Source organism: Rhinolophus sinicus, linkage group LG07 (genome assembly GCF_036562045.2).
Source record: "Rhinolophus sinicus isolate RSC01 linkage group LG07, ASM3656204v1, whole genome shotgun sequence".
NCBI lineage: Eukaryota > Metazoa > Chordata > Mammalia > Chiroptera > Rhinolophidae > Rhinolophus > Rhinolophus sinicus.
The window spans coordinates 63,727,501-63,750,371 of record NC_133757.1 but is presented as its reverse complement, the minus strand read 5'-3'; the positions used below and the strand labels follow the sequence as shown (position 1 = coordinate 63,750,371).

Genomic DNA, 22,871 nt, shown 5'->3' with positions numbered 1-22,871 from the left:
AATCATTATTCAATGGTTGCTGATATGTGCAATTAAAAGCCAACTAGATTAAAAAAGAGAGAAAGAAACCCAGATAAAGGAGAATGAAAATTCGGAGGTGGGATGGGCTGGCAGAGCGCTCAGCCTGTGAACCCTGGCGCTCTTCTCGGCCAGTCTGCTGGCAGGAGGGGGAGAGGAAGGATGTCCCAGGAATAGGAGGGAGATGGAGTCAAGAATTGCTTTTTAAGCCAGAAATTATCTCCTTGGATGGGGGGCAGGAGGAGAGGTTTTGCTGGATGGAGTAAAGAGCAGCAGGATTTCACTGACCTCTGGGAACACCTTGGGCCCAGGCTGCCCGGCTTCTCTGAGGCTGTCTTTCTACAAATGCAGTCTCGGTTTCCAAGGCCTAAAGAATTCTCCATCAGTCTCTAAGAAGGCACTTAGCACAGGTAAATCATAAGCGGTCCCCTAACCTGAGGATGACAGAGATGATAAGGCTAGCTAATGTTTACCAAGTGATGGATTTTTGTTGCCAGGACCAATACTCAGTGTTTTTCATGCATCTCTGTGTTAATCTCCCTAACAATGCTGGGGGTGGCCACTATTATTACCCCCAAACAGTTTGGATCATGGCCCCAGCCAAGCCACTGGCTTTCAAATTGTGGATCTGCCACTTAGTATCCAAATGACGTTCGGTAGGTTAATTGACCTCTCTGTGCTTAGTTTTCTCATCTGTAAAGTGGAGATAGTGGGACTGTCTACCTCCTAGGGTTGCAGTGGGCTCTAAACCAGGTCCACCAAGGTCCAGAATTCTAAACCAGGACTGACTCCAGAGTCAGTGTTTCTAATGGGTACACTGGGCTGTTGGTCATGAACTTGTCATGATGTGTAAGAGATAATTTCAAGGTTAAATCACAGGTATGAGGCCAGACACACTCAGGTACTCAGGCCAAGCCTGCTGGAAGAGTGAAGGAGTATTTTGATGAGGAGACTCCAGGCAGTATTTTATAAATTGCTTGATGATAAAACCTCACCCCCCACCTGCCCTTAGAAAATACATTTCACATGAAATAAATATATTCACATACACTGAGAATTTCCACAAAACAACACTTTTACCTTTACTATGCATTTGGATACTTCTACGATTTAATACTCATTTTAAAAAATGCCTGTCATGCATTGTACATGGATCGTCTGACCTGTCTGAGGGTCTGCAGGTACAGTTTAGAGAGCGTTGCTTTGCCTGATCTTGTGGCGAGGTAGGGCTGCGTCTCTGCAGCCTGCTGCAAGGGACGCAAGCTGTGAGTGCTGGGCGCGGGGTCCAGGCATTTAGGCTTGGGTTCTGGTTCCCTCCTCATGCATTATTTTCTGCTTCTGTTGGGTGTGTTTTTCCACGGGGGACTCAGGTTTGGTTCCAGAACCGAAGGGCCAAATGGAGAAAAACAGAGAGAGGGGCCTCTGACCAGGAGCCAGGAGCCAAGGAGCCCATGGCAGAGGTGACACCACCACCTGTGAGGAATGTCAATTCCCCATCCCCTGGAGACCAGGCTCGGAGCAAGAAGGAGGCCCTGGAGGCTCAGCAGAGGTGAGGCTGGCTGGATCCCTCGCCTAAAGGGATGGCAGGCCACAGGGTTGGGAACTCATGTGATTTTCTTTCTCTGCCAGCCTGGGGCGAACTGTGGCTCCCACAGGACCTTTCTTCCCCTCCTGCTTGCCGGGGACCCTCCTGAATACAGCCACATACGCCCAGGCCCTGTCACACGTTGCTTCCCTGAAAGGTGAGTTTGGTTCTACTGGCTGGGGCTTTGCTGGCAGGGTGCCGTCTCCAAGGGGATCCTGGAGATTGTCTGACCATCCTGCTTTCTTGGTTGGGCCCATCCTTGCACCTTGGGCTGTTGTCACTCCTTTTTGCCTTCTGTCAGTCACAGCCAGGATCACAAACAGCATCTGTTTCCACACATACCATCTTTTTTGATTTCCACATGTCCTGAGACCTTAGGGAACTGTCATAAGCATCACTGCACCTGACGGGGGCTTGTCCTAGAGGTGGTCATTTCAAAGTGACTGCTCCCTGCCATTCATAGATTGCTCCCTGCCATTGGTAACAGTTTTAGGAGCTAACCTGCAGCCTGTGGGTGAAGCCTGTGAGGGGCAATCGTCCTTGCTTATGAAGCTTATGAGGCCCCTCTCCATCTGTGCTGCTTGCCCACCTGCCTACCCTGGAGCTCCTGACATCAGAGGTCGGAATGTTAGGATATGTGGTTTTCTAAGATTTGCTCTCTTCTCAGTGGCTGTTATTGTCTGAAGGATAGTAACTAGTAGGGACGTTTTGTCAGGCCCAGAGAGAGGAACTCTTGTGGGCTGTCCATTGGGGATTTCTGAGGCACCTCCACTGGATGAATGGGCCCATCCAGTGTCTCTCAATTTGTGGCCCCAAACCTACTCCTCTTGTGATGGGTCAGGCGCTGTGCTCCCCAGGAGTGGGACTGGGCCCCAGAGAGGGTCTGGGGGAGCCAGTGCTAGTGTTTCCCTGGGGCCTTGCCTGTCAAGGGTGGGGTTACAGGTGCAGCTGTGGGCTTTTTCCTGATAATAAATGGTGGGAGAGCCGTCCCCCCCACCCCCAGGTGTTCCCTGCTTGTTCTTGTTAGTCTGGGGGGGATGAAAGAGGGCATGATCGGGCCTCCCTGGGGAGTCTCCTGAAGGGAGACGAAGACATACCAGGTATAAGGAACACCACATGCAAAGAGTGCCGGGAGCGGGGAGGAGAATCAGCTTGTCTGGACAACGGGGTGTTGGGTGCTCATGGCAGTGTCCAGGGATAGATGGAGGTGCCTGGCGGGGCCAGAGCTTGAAGGCCCCCAATGATGTGTTCTTGTATTTGGACTTTCCACTGTAGGAGGTGGATCCCCAAAGTCCGGAGCCACTTTTGGGTGGTCCAGCTAGCTGGGTAAATCCCTGTGTACAGATGACTGGCACAGGTTGATGAGGCTTAGCACTTGCCACACTCTCCAAGCCGTCCTCTAGCTGCAGGGCCTTGGTGTTCTGGGGGCCACGTAGGAACCCCCACAGAGCAGTCTTGGGGCACATCCACAGGACACAATAGGCTGATAGTGCTACAGAGAGGAGGTCAGCCGACTGGAAGGGGCTTGGTGATGAGCCAAGCAGCGGCTCTGGATGGGGCAGCAGCCCTGTGCCTCAGTAGGGGCAGCTCAGAGCCTGAGAGGAACCATAACTTCTATACAGGCCCTTCGCTTGCCCCACTCCAGCCTCAGGAATTTGAGGCGACTCCTGCATCTCTTTGCTGTGGCGGCCTGTGTGTGTGGGTGTCTGGCGAGTTAAGTGGAAGCCCTGGTGGTCACCTGGGGTGGCTGAAGGAGGGCAGAGAGGGCACACTGCCGGGGTGGGGGTATAGCGAGCAGGACAGTGTCTGGCTGAGAGGCCAAGGGCAGTGGTGAGAGGGAAACAAGGCAGAGGCTTGTGTCTCCCACACCTGACCCAGGACAGAGGCAGGGGCTGGGGGGAGGGGCTGGCACATCTGTCAGCCTTCCTCTCTTCTGTCATTCCTACTCCCTGGGCCCTTCCCTAATTCCCTAAGCCTTCCTGGCTGGCGCTGACTGCCCCCCCCCCCCCCCCCCCCCCCCCCCGCCTGTCTTGTGCCCGCCTGCCTCCCTGGAAACACACTTTCCTTTGATGTTGCCCTTGCCTTGGGGGTGGGGTGTGTAGGAACCTGCGGAGGTGACAGATCACAGTGTGCTCAAAAACCCATGAGAAGTCCTTGGCTACAGTCAGGGGGATGAGGCGTGCTGGGGCAGGTGACACAGGTGGACGTTTCCAGAGCCAGGAAGGTGGTGAGTGAAGGGAGCATGAGGAGACAGTGTCTTCAGTTCCCCCAAACAGATGAGCTCTTACTCACTTTTCTTGAAACACACAGCCCTCTTGGTCTATTTGTCATTTTCTCACTTTTGAGGGAGGCGCAGGGAAATGGCACATTGCTGTAGTGTCAGCAACAGTTATGCGCGGACATGCTAAGGGGTACCCTCAGATCTCGGCTGGGCAGAGGTGGGATGAGGTGCATTGGGGGGGCGTTTACCACTCAAGGGTCAACTGTTGCTCAAGCCAGCTGACTGTGACCAAGTGGGAATGTGTGCGCACCACTGCCAGAACCGTTGAATTTTCATGAGGCACTGGAAATCTGGCTTTTTATTAGAAATATTCGCATCTTTTAAATGTTGCCTCCAAGACTTCGGGGCCAAACTGGCACACCCTTGATCAGACCAGCCCGAGGCCTGCTATTTTGTGAGAGGCTTTCCTTCTGCCCACTCCCATCTCTGCTGTGTGTTCTCCCTGCGTACTCCACCTCAGGCCTTTCCCCCAGCCCTCCTGTGGCCATCCTGACCCCTCAGCACCACGGCCCATTCCCAGCTGGCCCCTCTGAACAGCTGGCTTTTTAGTCTGTGGTAAGGTATATCACTTTGGAAAAGGACAGGAAATGAGCAATTATTGAAAACTTCTTCGGTGCTCTGCCAGGTGGTCTTGTGTTGCAGTCCCATTTCCTTCTCACAGCACAATGAGGATTATACTGGAACGGCTCCCTAGTTCCACAGCTAGGAACTTGAGCTGGAGTTGCTCTGAGATAATGGCTGGTATTGGTTGGGGTATCTCTGCATCCTAAAACTTCCTGACCTCCTCTGCTGGCACATCTGGAAGGGAGGTACTCCGAGCTGGAAGTCTCTGGGGCTGCCTCTGAGCTCACTCGTCAGCACAGCCCCGTGCCAGTCCCGGTGAGCCTGGCAGTCCCTGGTTGTGCTTGGGAACCTGGCCTCTGCCTCGGATCTGGGGTGAGAAGTGTGTACCTGCAAGTCCGGTTCTAAACACCCGTGGGTCCGATGCTTGGTGGTTTTACGGAACACTGTTAAGTGGTTTGAGGCCAGGACGGCTTTCTGACTCTTGCAGCTCACATCTTACTCTCCCAGGCCTCCCCAACCTATAGAAATTAAGTACATAGCTCAATTTGGGCCCAAGAGAGAAACACCCCCAATTATCCAGGCTCTGTCTCAGTGCCAGGCACCTTTGGGCTGTAACCACCCTCCTTCACATTAACTACACCTTCAGAGGTGTCTGGGCAGCCAGATGCTGGCAGGCTTGTGGCTGAACCAAGCTTTCTTTCTCTCGGGCCTGAGCTCTATTTCCCAGGGTCCGCTGGCCACCTAGCAGACTGCCTCAGCTAGCTGGGAGGAGCTCATTCAGATGGTGCTAGAAGGCATCCTTTTGGGCTTCTAAGCCCATCCTTCTTTTTACAAATGAGAAACTGAGGCTCAGGGAAGGGAAGTCACTTGCTTACACATCACTCATCCAGCAAGGTCTCCCCTTTGTGGTCTAGCCTGCTTTCCACAGGATCCTAAGGTGCCCTTTCCCCCAACACCGTTTATTCAATAATTCCTCTGGATGAGCACCACTGGTAGGGGCCTTGGACCCCAGCCTGCTTGTCCACAGCAGTGAGACTCACCCAGGACTACTGGAGACCAGGACCAGTGTGAGCTGGATGCCGTAGCCCCTTCCAGGTTAGAGATTCCCATTCACTCCTCCAGGCCTGCAGCAACTTGCAAATGACCCAAAAGAAAGAAATCAAAGTGATTTTCAGCTCCTGGATCCAAACCAGTGCTTGTCTCTCCTTCCTCAGGCTTTGCGGTCCTGGCGGGACCACATGGCCCTGGACAGAAGACAGCAAGTATCCTGGGTGGGACAGCAAGTATCCTGGGTGGGCTGCCAAGGTTCTGGTCTCATCCTAGACCTCACTCCAGGTGCTGCTCCCCAGAGACTGCAAACCTGCGTCTCCAGCCCAGGACCTGAGGGCCCACGCCGGGCTGCTGTGCTCCCCCAGCACCTGGAGAGTGTGAGGACAATGCACAGCCCCCATTCCCAGGGCAGGATCAATTTTCCCAGGGGGCATATGGAGCACCCCCGCTAGTGGTCCCACACTCAATGCCTGGGGAGCATTATGTATAATTACAAGTTGAAGGACTAAAGTTGGGGTCCTGGTTTTTTGTTTCTATGCATTGTTGTGACAAATGTGAAGTCTTTGCCTGGGAAATACTGTGAGAGCCTCCAGGAGTGTTTGTGGGTAGCTTGGGGGTCGTGAGTTACAGTTTGCTGACTTCCTTTAAATAGTGACCCTTGAAGTCTTTAGGTCCTTTAACATAGTTTTATGAATATTCACTTGTTTGGAAATTCTTTGGCTTTGAATGTGCTCTGAAAATAAGAATGCTCTTATAATGCTGGTTATCAGCTCCTGAGTAGGTGGCACTGGGGAGAGCAAAAGGGCACTGGGTCATGGGCACTGATGCCAGCTCCGGGGGCCCCATACCACTGGTCTCCAGAGCACAGAGCTGCTTGTGTGGGATGGGCAGGCTGGGCCCTGGAAGCTCCACAACTGCAACCCAGAACTTGCCAGTGAATCTAGATGCTGCCTTTTCAATCTTTGGATCATGGGGGCAAGTGGCCCAGACAATGTGAAAGGGGGCAGTCCGCTTTGCTGAGCTTTGGCACACAGACCGAGAAGTCAGCAGCAAGGAACTCCAGGTTATGGTTTTCTTAGGAAATTAGAGAGACTAATTTTGATTGCTAGAAGATGCCTGTTGTGAACAGGGGCCTGGGGTTTGGAAGCAGTGGGAGAGCTGAAGAAAACAAGATAAGGTGGAATACCATTTATTTGGACAATCCACCCAACTTAGAACTGCTACAGCCTGCACCACAGCTCAGCTTGGCAGCTCTGCCTCAGGCTGGGTGTGGGTGTGGGAAGGGGAGAGGGCAAAGACCTTCCAGGCTGTTGCCCTCAGCCAAAGCACTGTCACCCTGTGCTGGGGGTTGTGTTCTGCTGCCAGGTCCGCTAGCTTGGTCAGGAGTCTGGGATGTAGCCCAGAGGCTGCTCATTCAGCAGTCTCAGTGTTGGGGCAGGTGGGGTGGCGTGTGCATGGAGGGATGTGTCTGGAAAGGTCAGCAGGGTTGCTTAGGCAGCAGAGCAGGGTAGGAGGTGGGGGTGGCACCCTTGATGGGCAGGAGGCCATGGACTTTCTGAGGTGGCTGGTCAAGCAGAGCGTCCACATGTGGAGGTATGGCAGATTGGCCTCTGGGCTCTGCCGGGCAGGTGCCCAGATGGGCATTAGGCTGCCCCTATCGGGAAGTTGGGCAGCTGGCTACCTCAGGCCAGGAATCTGCCCTCTGGGGACAGAGCCAGGTAATTGAAAACCAAATACTTGTGGGCTTTTCCTCCTTTAATTATCCTTTAATTATCAAGCAGCCAACTAGCCCAGTGGCTTCAAGCAAGGGCTCTGGGTGGCCTGCCTGTGAATCCTCATTCTTCGTTCTCCAGCCAGCCATGTAGGTCTTCAGTAAAGTATTGAAACTCTGTACGTCTGCTTCCTCTTCTATAAAATGGAGATCTGACCATCATAGCACTGGATTCACAGGATTGAACGAGGAGACATGAGTTAGAGGATCTGAGACCCTTGGGACAGTGTGTGGCACCTGGAAGGTGCTCAGTAAACACTATCATTTACGTTAACCAGGTTCCTCCGTTCTCATTTCCAAGTCACTGGGTCCCACTCACCTTTAAAGGATCCAATGAAATGTCTGCTTCTCCCATTTCTCTGAACTTTATTGCAGCTGACGTTCACCTTTTCCTTATAACCCTCATTGTTCCAATTTTTGGCGGTGATGGGGTTTTCTTTCCTGCCCCTGGTAGGATTCCCTGTCAGGCACCCCTTCCTTCCCTGGGGCTTCACAGGCTGCGATGTGCTTTATACTCTGGGATGGTCAGAGATGACCCATCCTGGCCAGGCATGCAGTTAGTGTGTTTCATTATCCGGTATGCCACGGAAACTCTCAAATCAAAAGGCAGCAGGACCCTACCCCATGCAGGGAGGGTTTGCATGACAATAATGGGTGTCCAGAGAAAAAGCCTGAGCAACACAAAGAAATTTCCTGCGCTGTCTTAATGGCCAGCCTGGTGTGTTCACAATTCATTAATGCAGAGGAGGTTATTAATGACCAAGGGAGGCGCTTGGGTTTGTTCAGGGGAAGTTCTGGCCACAGGATGGCCGGGTACTGTGCTGGGGGCAGGAGGGCCACGGTCCGCAGGGGCCTGCTCCCTGGTGCACTTAGTCCAGCTGCCTCTGACCTGTGATTCAGAGAGCCCGGTGTGAGGTGGAAGCTAGTTATAGCTGCCAGGGGAGAGCTTCCGCAGCTCAGACCATGCTCACAGCCAGAGTCGCAGCCCCTCTCAGCAGCTGGGCGGAGCCATCAGGGCTGACTTGCCCTAAACAGAGAGGGTAGGAGGAAGCAGCCTGCTGGGCAAGGCTGGCCTGCGCCCAGTGTGGCTCCCTGAATCAGACCTGAGGTGAGAGAACAGCAGCAGAGCAAGGGAATGAGATCCCACCCCTTCTTCCCCTCCCCTCTCCAGCCCACTCCTGGGGAGGCCAGGTGGCCCCTGCTGTCCCAGATGAGGCCCTGGCAGGGAGGAGCCTAGAGGCAGACAAGCTGCACTTGGAATCCTGGCTGCACCTGCATCTCTACGGCTGAGCCTTGTCAGTCCAGGCCTTGGAGGCTGTGAGGACTGAGGGGGATGCTGTGAGAGGCGCCTGTGTTGGAGCTGGCACACAGTGGGCGCTCAGCAGATGCTGGTGATTGGCCGTCTGAGTCTGCATCAAGCATGTGAGGACAAGGGCAGGTGAGGGGCAGGGTGTCCAGTGCTGGGAATGGGCCTGGCCATGGCCTTCCTGAGAGCGAGGCCCCTTAGTTAGCCAAGATCATGCCTCCCTGCTTCACCTTGGCCCTTGGGCTTCCAGGCCGGGGTAAAGTGCCCAGGTTCAGAGCCTGGAAGGGCTTTATTGGCCAATGAACATTTACCCACCAAGGCTAACCTCAGAGCCAGAGACGGCCTCTTCTTCCTCTGAGCCCTCGGAAAGCATCCCGCCTCCCCCCATTCCTCTTTAATTACTTTTTCCTTCACGTTATGCTTTTTAAAAAAATTTTAAGAACAAAAAATGTTTTATTGTGAAATATAATGATCATTAAAAAAATTTCGTAGAATACATAGCTAGAGGTTAATGAATGATTTTAGGCACCTACTCATATGGCACCATCCTCTGGGACTTTACCTGTATCCCGAAATCCCTGAATCCCTGATCCCCTTTCTACTTCCTCTAAATGGAACCCTTTGCTGACTTCTATGTAATATAACTTTGCCAACTTCCTAAGCTGAATTTCTGAAACACTATTGTTTAGTCTTAACTTTTTGAACTTTACATGTGTGTATATATACATAATTGGAAGCATACAGTATGTATTTTTCATGTCTGGACTCTTTGGCTCAGCATTGTGTTTGCAAGATTTATGTCTATAGTTAGGTTTAGTTGTAGGTTCTTGATAATATTTTATGTACAAGAGCAGATCATCTGCAAATTAAAGACAGTTTGCTCTCGCTGTTCAGCCCTTATACTGTGCATTGTTGCTTCGTGTCTGACTGCTGGCCGGAAGATCCACTACAGCACTGAATGCAAGTGGAGCTCACAGCCATCTGAGCTTTATTCGATTTTTTATGTTAGCTTTATTGAGATATAATTCACATAGCACACACTTCATCCATTAACGTGTACGACTCAGTGGTTTTAGTGCATCTAGTGAGTGTACAACGATCGCTAAGATCAACTGCAGAGCGTTGTCTTCACTGCAGACCTGCTGCCAGTCACTCCTCATTCCTCCTAAGTCCCCGGCCCCAGGCAGCCGCTAACCTTTCTGTCTCTATAGGTTGTGGCCATTTCATATGAATGGAATCATATGTGTTCTTTGTGACCGATCCTTCTTATCCTTGAGCTCATGAGTAAACTCTTAGGGTTTCACAATCATGTTTGCTGTCTTTTATGAGATACCCAGTATCAACTAAAGATGTTTTCTTCTTGCCCTAGTTTTCTGAGAGCTTTACTTTAACTATTATTTTAAAAAGTCATGAATATGAATGGATGTTGAATTTCATCAAATACTCTTTCTGCTGCTGAGAGACGATCACATGATTTTTCTTTCTTGATATATTAATATAGTAAGTTACATTGATTTTTTAATGTTAAACCAACCATGCACTTCTGGAATAAACCCAAATTAGATGTGACAAGTTATACTTTTTATAGATAGCTGAATTTGGTTTGCTAATGTTTTGCTTAGGGTTTTCACATCTATGATCGTGAGGAGATTGGCTTGTGACTTTCTTTTCCTAAAATTTCTATCTAGGTTTCAGTCTTGTTTTACTTTACCTGAAAGCTTAGTATAATAAAAGCAGCAGCAGACCTGCCTCACTCTTTTAGTATCTTTCCTGATCTGAGGACTGGCTGGGCTCAGCCGGGCAGCTCTGCCCCTGCTTTGCCTGGGGTCTCATGAAGTTGCAGTCAGATGGCAGCTCTGGCTGGTACATACATAGAAGATGGAATCATTTCCAAAGCCTGTGGGGAGGGGTTGGATGGAGGTTGAGCCCAAGAGTGTAAGAGGAGAAGATGCTGAGCCTTCTTAAGGCTTACACTCAGAACAGGCAGTGCTGCTTCTGCCACATGCTATTAGTGAAAGCTGCTCCCAGAGCCAGCCCAGACTCAAGTGGAGGGGACTGCATGTGGGTGCGAACACTGGCAGGGTGGTTCTTGGAAGGCCTTCTCTGGAGACTAACTGGCAAAAGTATCAAGGATACTCTGGCTTACTGACATGAATTGGGGTGCTTGTGTCTGACCTACCTTACTTCCCAATCCTGACTTTAAGGGCACTGCCCATAGCTGACTCACCTCTAGATCCTTCCAAGTCACTCACCTCTGCTCCTACACAGAGTCTGGTGCAGAAGTAGAAGGTCATGGAGTTTAGGAAAAGAAGGAAAGACGGTCGTGCTGCCATGGGCCTGGGAGATGGGCCTCACTTACGAGACTCCATTCTATGACCCTGTCCCTCTACGACTGGCCACCTGCTGGACCCCAGAAACCACTGGTTCCTCCTGTTCTTCATTCAGCACCCACTGAGAACCCCACTTTGCCAGACTCTGAACCAGGGGTGGAGCATCTGGTGATGAATTAGACACATGCCTATCCTAAGGGGACTGCAGGCTTGGGATGGGTTTGGAGAGACGGACAAGCCAACAAATAATTCCATCTCATGTGACACTCTCATCTGCTCTCAGAGGCCAACAAAGATGCAGGCTGTGGGGGAAGCCCAGAGGAGGCAGGGACTCTTTCTCTGTTGGGATGTGGAAGGATTTCCAGAGGAGATGCTGGAGTTGGGCTTGACGAAGTGTAGGAATTGTGCAGTAGATGCAGGCACTCCGGGCAGAGAGAACAACGTGAACAAAGGCTCGAGGCTGGCAGGGCGGCTATGCTGAGGAGAGGGCAAAGTGTGAGCTGAGGTGGAGCTATGGTCCTGGGAGAGGAGAATGTGTGGCTTCGAGGTGAGCCCAGGCTCTGGACTCAGACCAGCCACAGCCCGTAACTGCCTCCCTCTCATTACAGGGTCAACTCAGGGCAGACCCCAGTCGCCTCATCTGCGAGATGAGGACCACGATGGCCATCTCCAGTGGTGCCTGAGGTCGGTAGGGTGTGTGTCTGTGCCTGGCACCTCCAAGTGCCTAGTGTTGGCAGTTGTTAGGATTATGATGGTGAGGCCTAGTAGCAGTCACTGGGGATCTGATTAGGTTTGGGTTTACAAGGAAGGAGGTTGCGTCAGCACCAGCCCCCTCCAGGCCTACCTGATGTCAGGTAGACAGAGGTAAAGACTGAAGAGCTGTAAGGAATCTCCATGATGAGTATGTTACCACTGCTTCTCCAGGATTCAGTGGGGGAAACTGAGGCCCAGAGAGGGGACTAGGATTGCCCAAGGTCATACAGTGTGTCTGTCAGGTAGGACAAGTCAGGGACCCAGGTGTCCCACCCTCCAGCCCCCATACCCTGTATTGATTCTATTCCTTTTACAGGCACCAGCTGCCATTCTCTGGCTTTAAAAACTGCAACTCACCTGGTTCCAGAAGCCATTTCTTATGGGTGGTGATGGGTTTGCCCTTCCTGCTAATCAGTGGAGCCCTGAAGGGCAGAGAGCTGAGCAGAAAGTTTCTGGCTTGTGCCCAGAGGCAGCAGGGAAAGCAGCCTGTCTGTCCAGAGTTTTGGCTGCCGTTGGAAGGAGGGAGGGCCATGCTCATTGGCATAGGACTGCCTAGGACTCGTGTCCCTGGTGTTCCTCTGGCTGTGCCAGGGTCCTTGGGTTTGGGTGCTGTCATTATTTGTTTGCCCCTTCAGAGACATCCCAGCTGAGATGGGAGCCTGGTGCTGGCCCTGAGACTATCACGGCAAAAGGAAAGTTTGGTGAGCCCATTCTGCCCGTTGAGAAGAGTTTGCTGAGCGAATGAGGTGTTGGGACAGTGAGTGTACGGTGATAGCCAGAACAAAGACCGGGGTGGGACTTAGCGTCAATTCCACCAGAATAACCTGCCAAATTAACCTGGGGATTTTGACATTTATCAGATTGGGTAATTTTGTCATGACCACACTTTTCCTTTCCATGGGGTATTGAGAAAGCTTAGAACCTGGGATATGGCAACTCTGAGGAACTGAAATATGACCACTCGGTCAGGAAAGATGGACTCTCCCTACCTTTCTCATATCCCCAAATATACAAGTGTTTACTTTGTATCAAAATGGGACATTTTAGTTCTGTGATCAGGAGTGTGGGGGTGAGGATAGGTGAGGGGCACTTACAGCAAGTTTGGGAGGTGAGGTAGGTACAAAAATAAACAACTCATGGGAAAAGGGCAATAAAAACCATCAGAGACAGGACAAAGTACTTCAGGGGTTCTGTGATAGAAGATGTCTAGATGTGAATTTGACCTTGTGCTTTTGATACTTGGTGAGCACACTTAGCTACAACATCTACAAATCTGTGCTTAAATATTGCAGGCAACTGTACCAATATTCCCACTCAAACGCTCCATGTGAACTATAAGGAACTGGAATTATGATTCAAAATATGTTTATTTGTTTTACTATAAAGCAAAAAGAAATGAGCTGCAGTATTTGTGTAAAATGTCTCATAAACCCACCTACCCATCTCCTTGTTCAATTCTGTTACACTGCGTCTGAACATTCAACAAGAAATCAGTGTGCGAGAGCTCGGCTTGTAACCAAAATTGTAGCTCATGTGCCTTTATGAGGAAAATGTTCCATCGACAGAGATGAAACAGAACTAACTTAATTTTTCCTGTCAGTCTCTGTAGTAGATCAATTAAACTGCCAAGGAGATCAAATATTTCAGACTGTATTTATTACATTAAGTATTTATGTTCGGGCCAAGCCTTTAAAGCATGATGTCATATAGGAATGTAGGCCGATTAGATCAATTCAGCAGAATTTGCTGTAACTTAATGGAAATGTAATTGTGTGTTTTAATTTAGTATCCAGGAGGTAGTATGTTCTCCAAAGAAAACAATTTTCAGACTACGTTTAGTGGCCAGATGGGTCTTGCAGAGACTTTGGTGATGGCGTGTTGGTAGGGCTAGATCAAGAAGTCGCGGCTTTTTAGGGGCTTCACCAGCGGCTGCGTTGGCTGCATTCCACGCAAAGGGACTCACTGACTTTGATCCCCACAGAATGGGAGATGGACTGAATGCTCCTGGTGGATTTTCCATGGGGACTCAGTCAGTAACTCCAGTGTAAACTGAGGACATTAGCAGTCATGGAGTCTCAGCTGGTGCTGAGACACATGTTTATTCCTTAGCAACTTCAGTGGGACGCCATTCTAGAGGAGAGCGTCTATTCTCCTCATCTGAATGAAAGGCGATGGGAAATCATGAGTCACAAAAAGGACATCATTTTTATGAGAGTAATATCTGGTCAGTTTAGAAAGAATGGAAAATACAATTAAACATAAAGAAAAATGTAAAGATCGTTCATAACCTAGTACCCAGAATCAATCAGTATGAATGTTTGGTATTGGTGCATTTGTTTTCTTCCCATTTATAAATATATATCTCCAATAAATTTATATATTTTATAACTTAGAAATTTAAAAAAATTTAATTAAAAGCTTCAAATTTATAAATATTCTATATTTCTAAATCTAAATAAATTTATAAACATATATATACCCTTGTAATCCCATATGGATATGGCACATGGCTGTACATATACGTACACACATATATACTATGTGTGTATACATATATACATATACCAAAATGGGATCATATTGACTTACTGTTACTTAACCTGCTTTTTAAACTTAAGATTTTATTATTACATTTTTCATGGCACTAAATATCCTCCTATAATGTAATTCTGTCATAGCTTCCGCATGTTCTATATGGGCAACTATAATTTATTCAGTTAATTCCCTATCGTTAGACCATTAGGTTACTCATAGTTTTTTATTGCTGTGTGCCACTCCTCTGTAGCTAATCTAACTTTTAGCCCATTTTTGATTATAGCTTTTTGACTGATTATAAAAAATTAAGGAAAACAAAAAACAAGCAAACAAAAAAACTAGAGCCCCTAATCTGGAAATCTAGTAGTTAAAAGATGACACTTTTAAAGTTTGTTTAGCTTACCCCCTAAAATTCTATAGGCAGAATAAATTATTTGACTTTTTGGTTGGATGGGAAAGGCGTCACCAAGGAACCAATACAGCTGTGGAAGCAGGTGGCGTTGTGTGTGACGCCCGGTGGGGGAGCGGTATGATGAGGATGCTCACTGCACAGTCACTGTCCTTTGGCAGATCTCACCGCTCATCCTGGGTGTCCCCTGGGGTGATGCTCAGAAGAGGCTGAGTTCTTTAGCTGGTCACTGAAATGAACCGGTAGTCGGAATAAGCTGTGAATTGTGACTTAGAATTGCTCTTTAATTTGGATGGGGTCATGGAAATAATTGTTTGAGGGCTTAGTACTAGGTGCTTCATAGAATTTCTCCCAAAGGCAGGTGTTTTACCTCCTCTCACAGACGAGGAAGCCGAGCTTGGAAAGATTAGGAGCCCTATATGACTTTTAATGGCGGAGCCAGGAGCCAAAGTTCAAAGCCCACTTCCCTCTGCCTTGGCAGGCTGCACCTGGCTTTCAGGCCTCAGAGATGTCGTGTTGTCACTCATTTTATAGGATTTTGAAAATAACAACTTGGTTTTGGGGTAGACATTTTCTAAAGTGTCTTTGTCACCATCCTGACGTAATAAAAAAAGGAATGCTGAGCCTGTCTCATGGCAGATTCAGCATCACCCCATCACTAACTGTAGCAGGTGGTATGCGTTTCAAAGCCCTTTCAAACATCATCTCTTGTGACAGTTCCTGTGGTCACCAGGGATGACTTCAGGACATCCTGAGGGGTATTGCTTTGCTTGCTGTGTACTAAATGGCCCAGGTTACTGTACATTTTGAGTTTTTTGGCTGTCTTATAAGTTTTTGTCTCTTTTCTCAGTATTACCCACCAATATGTCTGCTATTGGCAGCCACATTGCTAGTTTATGGCAGTCTTGTAAATCAAGCGACTTATGTTAGAAGTGCACTTGGAAGAACTCTAAGAACTTGGTGAGGGGCCTTGAGTGTGCTTTTCATGGGCCAACTACATGTGCTTTTGGGTCTGGTTGTTCACTTGGTAACTATTTGTTCATCTGCTGCCCTGAGTATCACAGAGGACGAATCTTCATTTTGTTACTTCCGGTTTTCAGTCGTGTCCAGGTTGATGCAATTATTTGTCTAAGAGGCATATGGAGAAATCTGGTGATGTTACTGGTGCCATGAAATTATGGAGACATCAAATCAAGAGTTAGTTTTATAAGGATCCCATTTGTGGAAATCATTTTTTTTCTTTGTTAAAAATGGTTATAGGAGTTAAGAGATATTGGTTGTTCGACAATTTAAATTTGATTATAATCATTGAAATTCTGCAAACATATGTTAAAGTTGAAAGGAAAGCTCAGTTTTGTAATCCACATTGCATTCTAAAACTCCTCCTTTTTTGTTGAAAGGGATTTAAAAACTTGTCCAGTAGCCCACATTGTGCACGAAGTTTCTCTGCAGTATCTTGTCAAGGGGGCTTCAGGGTGTTATGGCCAGAAATGTAGCACCCCAGAGACAGCCCACAGCATATGCATAGCATGTTGATGGTAAAAAAAGAAAGCCCCTCTCTCTCTCACGTCCTCCCATTGCTTCTATTCCACACTCCACACCTGGAGAGAGAGTTGGAGGCAGTTACCTTCTATCCTCTGTGCCTTGGAGTCAACTCAGCTAGTAGCCCCGGTTCTTTCACTTCTCAGTCTTCCCTCCCCATTTTCTTCCCTCTTTCCTTCCTGCTTCTGGTCTGATGACTTGATAGTGACAGAGGGGAGAAGGACTTTATCCTCTCTTTTTCTGTAGGTTCTGCCTCTGTCAAGGCAGCCCTCAGCTATATGACATCACAGTGAGCTGACTGTGAGGTCACATTGACCAATGCTCTACTGTTGAGCCACATCTCCCTCTGGACAGTTGGATCCCTGGGCATAGATCACAGACTTTACAATTTTCCCTGGTAAATATCATCACATTCGATTTGTCTCCTTGTTCGCCTTAGATCTTGTATGTTGTACAGATCTCCTCTCCGTCTTATCTGTGTCTGTATTCCAGGTTGGCATATCTTCCGTGTTCTTATTCAGGTAAGAGCAGGACAAAGAGAAGGTGACTCCCCTGCTTCATTTTCAACATTCCTCTGTGTAGCTGTTGAGATGTTTAGGAGTTCACCTGTAAGCATCGGCCCCTATGATGGACACTTGAGCTGCTATTCAACTTGGACTGTAGATGGAAAGAGGGTGACGTCTGCAATGGGCTGTAAGCCAAAGGAGTTTGTTGGCCTGGGTGCATCCCTCAGGGTCTGCCGCCCTGCTGTGGAGATGCCTACCCATGGGGCATGGTGCAGATCTTGAGACAGAGGTTGGGCTCTAGGGATGTGTACAAACTGTGCAATGCTCCCTTAGCCAAAGACACAGCGGTGAGATGGGTTGAAGGTGTCGGCCCATGGAGGTGAGGCAGTGTGTGGCTGGGGTGAGTGTGTGTGGCCTGGGGGACTCTGGAGGGTCTCACCCGCTAGACTTACCGTAAAGGAGTCTAGACAGCTGTGGGGTGGCCTCATCTCCCCAATAACCTTGACCTGAACTCTCTTTTGGTTCAGTTCTCTTTTTAAGTATTTTATTTTCGTTTTAATTGTGTTAAAATACATGAAGCAGATTACCAGTTTAACCAGTTCCAAAGTGTAAAATGCATTTCCATTGTTGTATAACCGTCGGTCTCCAGAACTTGGTCATCTTCTGAAACTGAAACTCTGTCCCGATTAGACAGCAGTGCCCCAATGCCACTTTTCTGCCAGGCCCTGGCAGCCACCATTCTGTTTTCTGCCTCTATGGATATGCCTGCTCTACATACCTCCTTTAAGTGGAATCATACAGAATTTGTCTTTGTCTGACTGGCTTAGTTCATTTAGCTTAATGTTCTGAGGTTCATCCGCATTGTAGCCTGTGATAAGATTCCTCCCCCCTTTTTTTTAAGGCTGAAAAATGCACAATTGTTGGTGTAGTCCTTCCAGTTTTTAACAACAGTCTCCCAGAGCCGTTGGGCTCCTCTGTCCTTAGTTTCCCCATCTGTCCAAGGTGGGGGTGAGCTAGGTGAGGAGCACAGGCTCTTCTCTCTCCCGCAGCCTCAGTCCTGTGAGTTCATTTATTTCTCTTGCCTCTGAATCTGGGTTTGCAGGCCAGGAGTGTTGTGATTGGTGGCTTTCGTGTAGGGGACCTAGCAGGTACAGGCTGTGGATCCAGGGGAAGGAGGGCCTATCTTGCCCAAGGGGCAGATCTTCATCCTGTAGGTGCCATATTCATCACTGAGTCACAGACCATTTAACTCCCCCTTTGATGCTTACATTGGAACCAGGCCTTGCTGGGGACAAAAACCAGCCTGAGAGGAGTGGAGCCCACCCCTTTCAGGCTAGCCTGCCGGTGCTGGATGCCCAGTGGCCCTTTCCAGGTCCCTGACAGCTCACAGCCAAAGTCAAGGTCCCTTAGGACCTTCAGCACCTAAGCCGTTCAGGCTCTCAGCCTCGCACAGACCCTCCTCCAATGTGCTGGTGGGGTCTAATCCCAGTCTTTCCTCTTTTTAACATTTGTTTAAAATTAAAGGCATGTTTCTGAGTTTAAAAAGTTCACATTCATTATTGAAAAATGAGAAAAATTCTAAGCAGACACAGAGGATAAGCTGCTGAGTGGGCTCACTGCTCTTCATATTTGGTCTCTTCAGACGTTTGCTTTGCTATGGGAGGGAGACTTTCCTGTGTGGTGACTCCCAGGGCTCATGGCACAGGCAGTGCCCAGCAAAGATTAACGAGCTGCGGAGCCACGCCCGATGTCAGTGTATGTCTGTGTCTGCGTGGGAGCCACTAGCGGAGAATGGTCAGGACTCAGGATGTGACCCAGTGCAACTCTGTTTACTGCTGTGGCTGGAAATGTCCCCAGGCTTGGGCCCGCTGGTGGTGTGCAGTGGTGAACGGGACTCTCAGAATTCCCTTTGTGATTTGTCTCGCACTCATCTTGGTATATGCTGCCTGCTGTATCGGTCCCTCTGTCAAAATTGAGGCAGGAAGTGATAGCTGCCTTTTAATCTCCTATTACACTGCTGGAGAAGGGAAAGGCCACCAGAAGGTTTTGGTCCCACCTCTGCAATAAACTGTGCGAACTTGGGCAGTTGATCCTGGAGCCTCACTTCCCTGGAGAGAGGGGCTGAGTGATGCCTACCCTTCAGTGTGGCCAGAATGGTGATGAGAGGCCACAGTGGGTGCTGGTAAAGGTGAGCCTCCTGTTACCCGAACAGGCTTGGAAAGGAAGGGAAAGATGCCCAAATGTGCTTGAGGGGAAAGGAAGGAGCCCGGCTCTGGCCTAGGGCAGCCTGTCCCCGGGAAAGGAAGGTAAGATGACCCAGGGCTGCCCTCTCTGAGGCTGCCTCCTGAAGGCTGCCCCTGCAGTGGGCACCACAGCCTGGTTCCCTGTCTGCCTCCTTCCTCCCACAAACACTTCCCAAGGGCCTGGCCTATTGCTGGTCCTGTGCTAGGTACTGGGGACAGAGTAGTGAATGAGACAGAACGGTACCTGCTACCTGAGAGTCTACAATCTTGGGGTATGTTGTGGGGGGAGACAGGCAATAAACAAGTCAGCAAAGCATGAACAATCCATCTACCCTTTGCAGCCAGTGCTGTGGAGATGGAGCAAGGGCTGGAATGGAGCATAACCAGGAAGCCTGCTCTGGATGGGGAGGTCCCGGAGGGTCCCTGGGGCGGCAGAGCTCAAGTGAGGCCCTAAAGACATAGGTGTGAGTAAGAAGGTGGAGGGAAGGTGGAGGGACGATCTCTTCACTCAAAGGCAGGGCCTGGCAAAGGGGCAAGGTGGGAGGAATGTGTCCTCTTCTGAGACAGAGGGACCCCGGGATTAAGGAGAAGACCCTCTGCCTGGTGTGAGGTCCAGCTCTGCCACTAATTATTTTACCTTAGTCTCCTCAGCTGCTACAGGGATCACCATGGGGCCGGCTTCCTAGAGCTGTTCTGAAGCTGAGATGGCCGTGCTGACAGCCGAGTGGCACATATGCATGTTTGCTCTGGTTCAACAGCTCCCGGGAGGGCTCTGCTGTGCCGGTGCTGCCAGCCTCTGCTGGGAGGCCTGGCGGGCACACGAGGAGGAGGAGGAGAGGGCCACAGCACCCCGTCACACAAGCACTTGAAAGCCACAGGGAGGGATTTTGATGCATTCAACATATGGATTTGGGTCCAAAACACTCTGTTTGCAATGATGTTTCTCCCAAATCCTGGGTACTTTCAGAAAGAGCCAAAGGGCAGGCACAGCCTACGTGGAGGGACTGGCTTTGCTACCCCCTCCCAGGTCTCCGGCCTTAGAGACAGGCACTGAATCCCAACTGTCCTTGGCAGGGTCACGATGAACCATCTCTACTCCCCTGGGGGATCTGCCTTCGGAGCTGGCCTAGGCTGGCTGGATGTGGGTGAAGGCTGCTTTGACTCACATCTCTTGCAGGGACCACACGTGGGGCCTACCATTTGACCTATCCAAGGGGCTCAGAAAATCTCTCATATTATCTCCTATTGGCAGCTCAGTCTACCCTTCCCATCTGGGTACAAGGTCTGTGCATCTCTGGCCTGCCCAGCTACCAGTGTGGGCCCTCGGAGCCCCTGGGTACCCCTCACGGACTGGGGTGGTGCTAGCACCACTGAGCTTTGATCACTTCTCAACTCTGAACTCAGATGGCCACCAGGACCACAGGATTACATGGCCAGACTCTCATATCCTCCCTCCCCAGGAAAACTTTCCTTCTGTTTGTCTTCATCTTGGAAATGGTACTTCCATTCCTTTGGATACTGAGGCCCACACCTAGGCATCCTCTGTGACTCCTTTCCGTCACACTTCTTGCAGTCCATGAGCAATCAAGGCAAGCTCTAACCTTCAGCAAAAACCCAGAATCTGGCCACCTCTCACCACCTCCCCTCTGGCGACCGTGGGCCACGCCACTGTCAGCTGGGACTGCATTATTGCAGTAGCCTCTCCACCCTCCTGATGCAGATAAGCTCATGACACTCTCCTCAAACCCACTGAAGCTTCTTCCCACTGCATCCTGCACAGCTTCAGGGCAGCCTGGCCTTGGTGGCCCCTGACCCATCGGCCAACCCCCTTGCCTGTGGTCTCTGTCCTTAGTCACCCTGAGTGCTCTGCTGCTCCCTGAACAGGCCGCTTCTATGCCCACGTCCGTGCCATTGCACCACTGTCCTCCCTAGCTGTCACGCTCTCCTGGACATTCACAGGGCTGTCTCTCTGACTCATTGCACTCAGGCCTCTGCCAAGTATCGCACTCCATTCATGTATCCATAGCACCCAACTCCTCCTACCTTTGCATCAGGGACGCACGTTGTGGTGTGTTTCCCCATTAGAACCGCACTCCATGAGGCTGGGGTCCAGCTGCCTTATTCCTGCTGATTAGTCACTAGGGACAAGAACAGTGCAAGGACAAGGTCCCAGGTGCTCACAGGATAGTCACTGAATAAATGCATGACCGAAGATGACCTGTGAAGAGGAAGGCTCCTCAAACTGAGCATGGCAGAGGGCCATCCTGGCGCTGTTCCTGGAGTGGCTTATGCAGGGCTAGCTGGCAGGCTGGGCCTGGCAATTGTTCTGAAGCCCCATCCCACACATCTGACCTGTGCTAAGTGCTTGCCAAACTGCTCCTCCAGAGGTTCTCAGACCTCAGTTCACAGTGCCCTGAGGGTCTCACTTAATTTTCAGGACTCTTGGGCCATAAGAAATATCCAATAGTTCTGTTCATTAAATGATTAAGTCCAAACAACTCGATAAGTATTTATGCCCCAATAGCTTAGTAGCCATTAGAAGAATAATATTTATAAATTAAAAGAAAAATAATATTTTTCCTTCCTTCGTAAATAGCTACCATGACTTTCTAATAGGATGTGCGTCCAATGGGCTCTGCATGGATTCTGTGACCTGGGAATCATTCCGGATGCCACCAACCTCATTTTATGTTCCACATGGATTTTTGTGTGGTGCTTGCAAAATGCAGCAAAATTCAACTTCACAAAAATATGACATCCTTGAAAAGGGTGCAGCGTGATCTCATGTTAAAGCTGTGAGCTGCCTCTAGCTAGCAGCTTGCATGGCATCTGACAGATGTGGCTGGGTTTCCTTTGACTTCAAATATTTAAAATCTACCTGCAGTGCCCCTGTGAGTTCTTAGGGTGCTTTGGGACACAGTTTGGGGATTGTGGGATTATTTTATTAATCATCATACTGATCCTGTGAGGTAGGTGTCATTCCATTTTACATGAGTAGAAGTTAAGGCTCAGAGAAGCCAAGATGTTGGCCTAAGGCCACACAGCTGACTGGTGAGGGAATCAGGACTGGCCAGGCCTCTCTGATGCTCTGATAATCCCTTGAACTATCAACTGGGTCTCTTGAGTTGTGCATCTTTGGGGTCCTGAGCATTTTTCATTTCTCCCTTTAGTGCCCAGAACCATACAATATCAATCAGTGCTTTGCCCAAACCCCAAGTCCTGGGGGACAGAATGTAGTCAGTGATGGATGTCTGTTGTTTTCCCTCCTTCCAGGGGGCCCACTGTGCTCTTGCTGTGTCCCAGACCCCATGGGGCTCTCCTTCCTTCCCACTTACGGCTGTCAGAGTAACCGCACGGCCAGTGTGGCTGCCCTGCGCATGAAGGCTCGCGAGCACTCGGAGGCCGTCCTGCAGTCAGCCAACCTCCTGCCATCGGCCAGCAGTAGCCCCAGCCCTGTGGCCAAGCCAGCACCCCCTGATGGCAGCCAGGACAAGACCCCTTCCTCCAAGGAACAAAGCGAGGGGCAGAAGAGTGTATGAGGGTCCAGAGTGTCCAAGCCCGGCACCCATCCCTGCCCCCTGCTTCTCCCAGCCTTAGCCCCGTGGAAAACTCAAGAGAGCAAGGAGAAGCCTGCTGCCCCAGAGCTTCCTCTGGGACAGGAAGGGAGTGAGACCGACAGCTCCCTTGGTGTCTGGAGAGTGCCTCTGGAGTCCCACCAGCAGGCCTGTGTTGCCCTGGCTTCTTTGATGACAGGTCCTGATGGTACTGGTGGCACCAGAGCCGACTCTGTGGTGAGACCTGTGGGATTTCCTTCTGGGCCCTGAAGTCTTGGAGGGAAGTAGAGTTGCTCACCCCGTCACCTTCCTGTCCCTGGGTTGCCTTTGGAGATCTCGTCAACTCATAGGACTATGGCATGGTTCACCCTTGAGAGACACCCAGGGCTAAGTCATGTGCTATGAAATGGGGCTGTCCCATTCC

The 22,871-nt window shown here is 50.0% G+C and overlaps 1 protein-coding gene across 4 annotated transcripts in view; it reads left to right on the top strand.

Annotated features, from left to right (window-relative positions):
- The window catches only part of DRGX (dorsal root ganglia homeobox), a 32,058-nt gene that overhangs the window by 7,586 nt on the left and 1,601 nt on the right, over positions 1-22,871 (top strand). For all 4 annotated transcript variants that reach the window (XM_074337260.1, XM_074337259.1, XM_019730163.2 and 1 more), the window contains exons 5-7: positions 1,389-1,567; positions 1,648-1,760; positions 22,167-22,871. The exon at positions 22,167-22,871 is cut by the window's right edge and continues 1,601 nt beyond it. In XM_074337260.1, the coding sequence (XP_074193361.1) occupies positions 1,389-1,567; positions 1,648-1,760; positions 22,167-22,432 (558 nt within the window). In that variant the 3' untranslated portion in view covers positions 22,433-22,871. The remainder of the gene's footprint in view (positions 1-1,388; positions 1,568-1,647; positions 1,761-22,166) is intronic.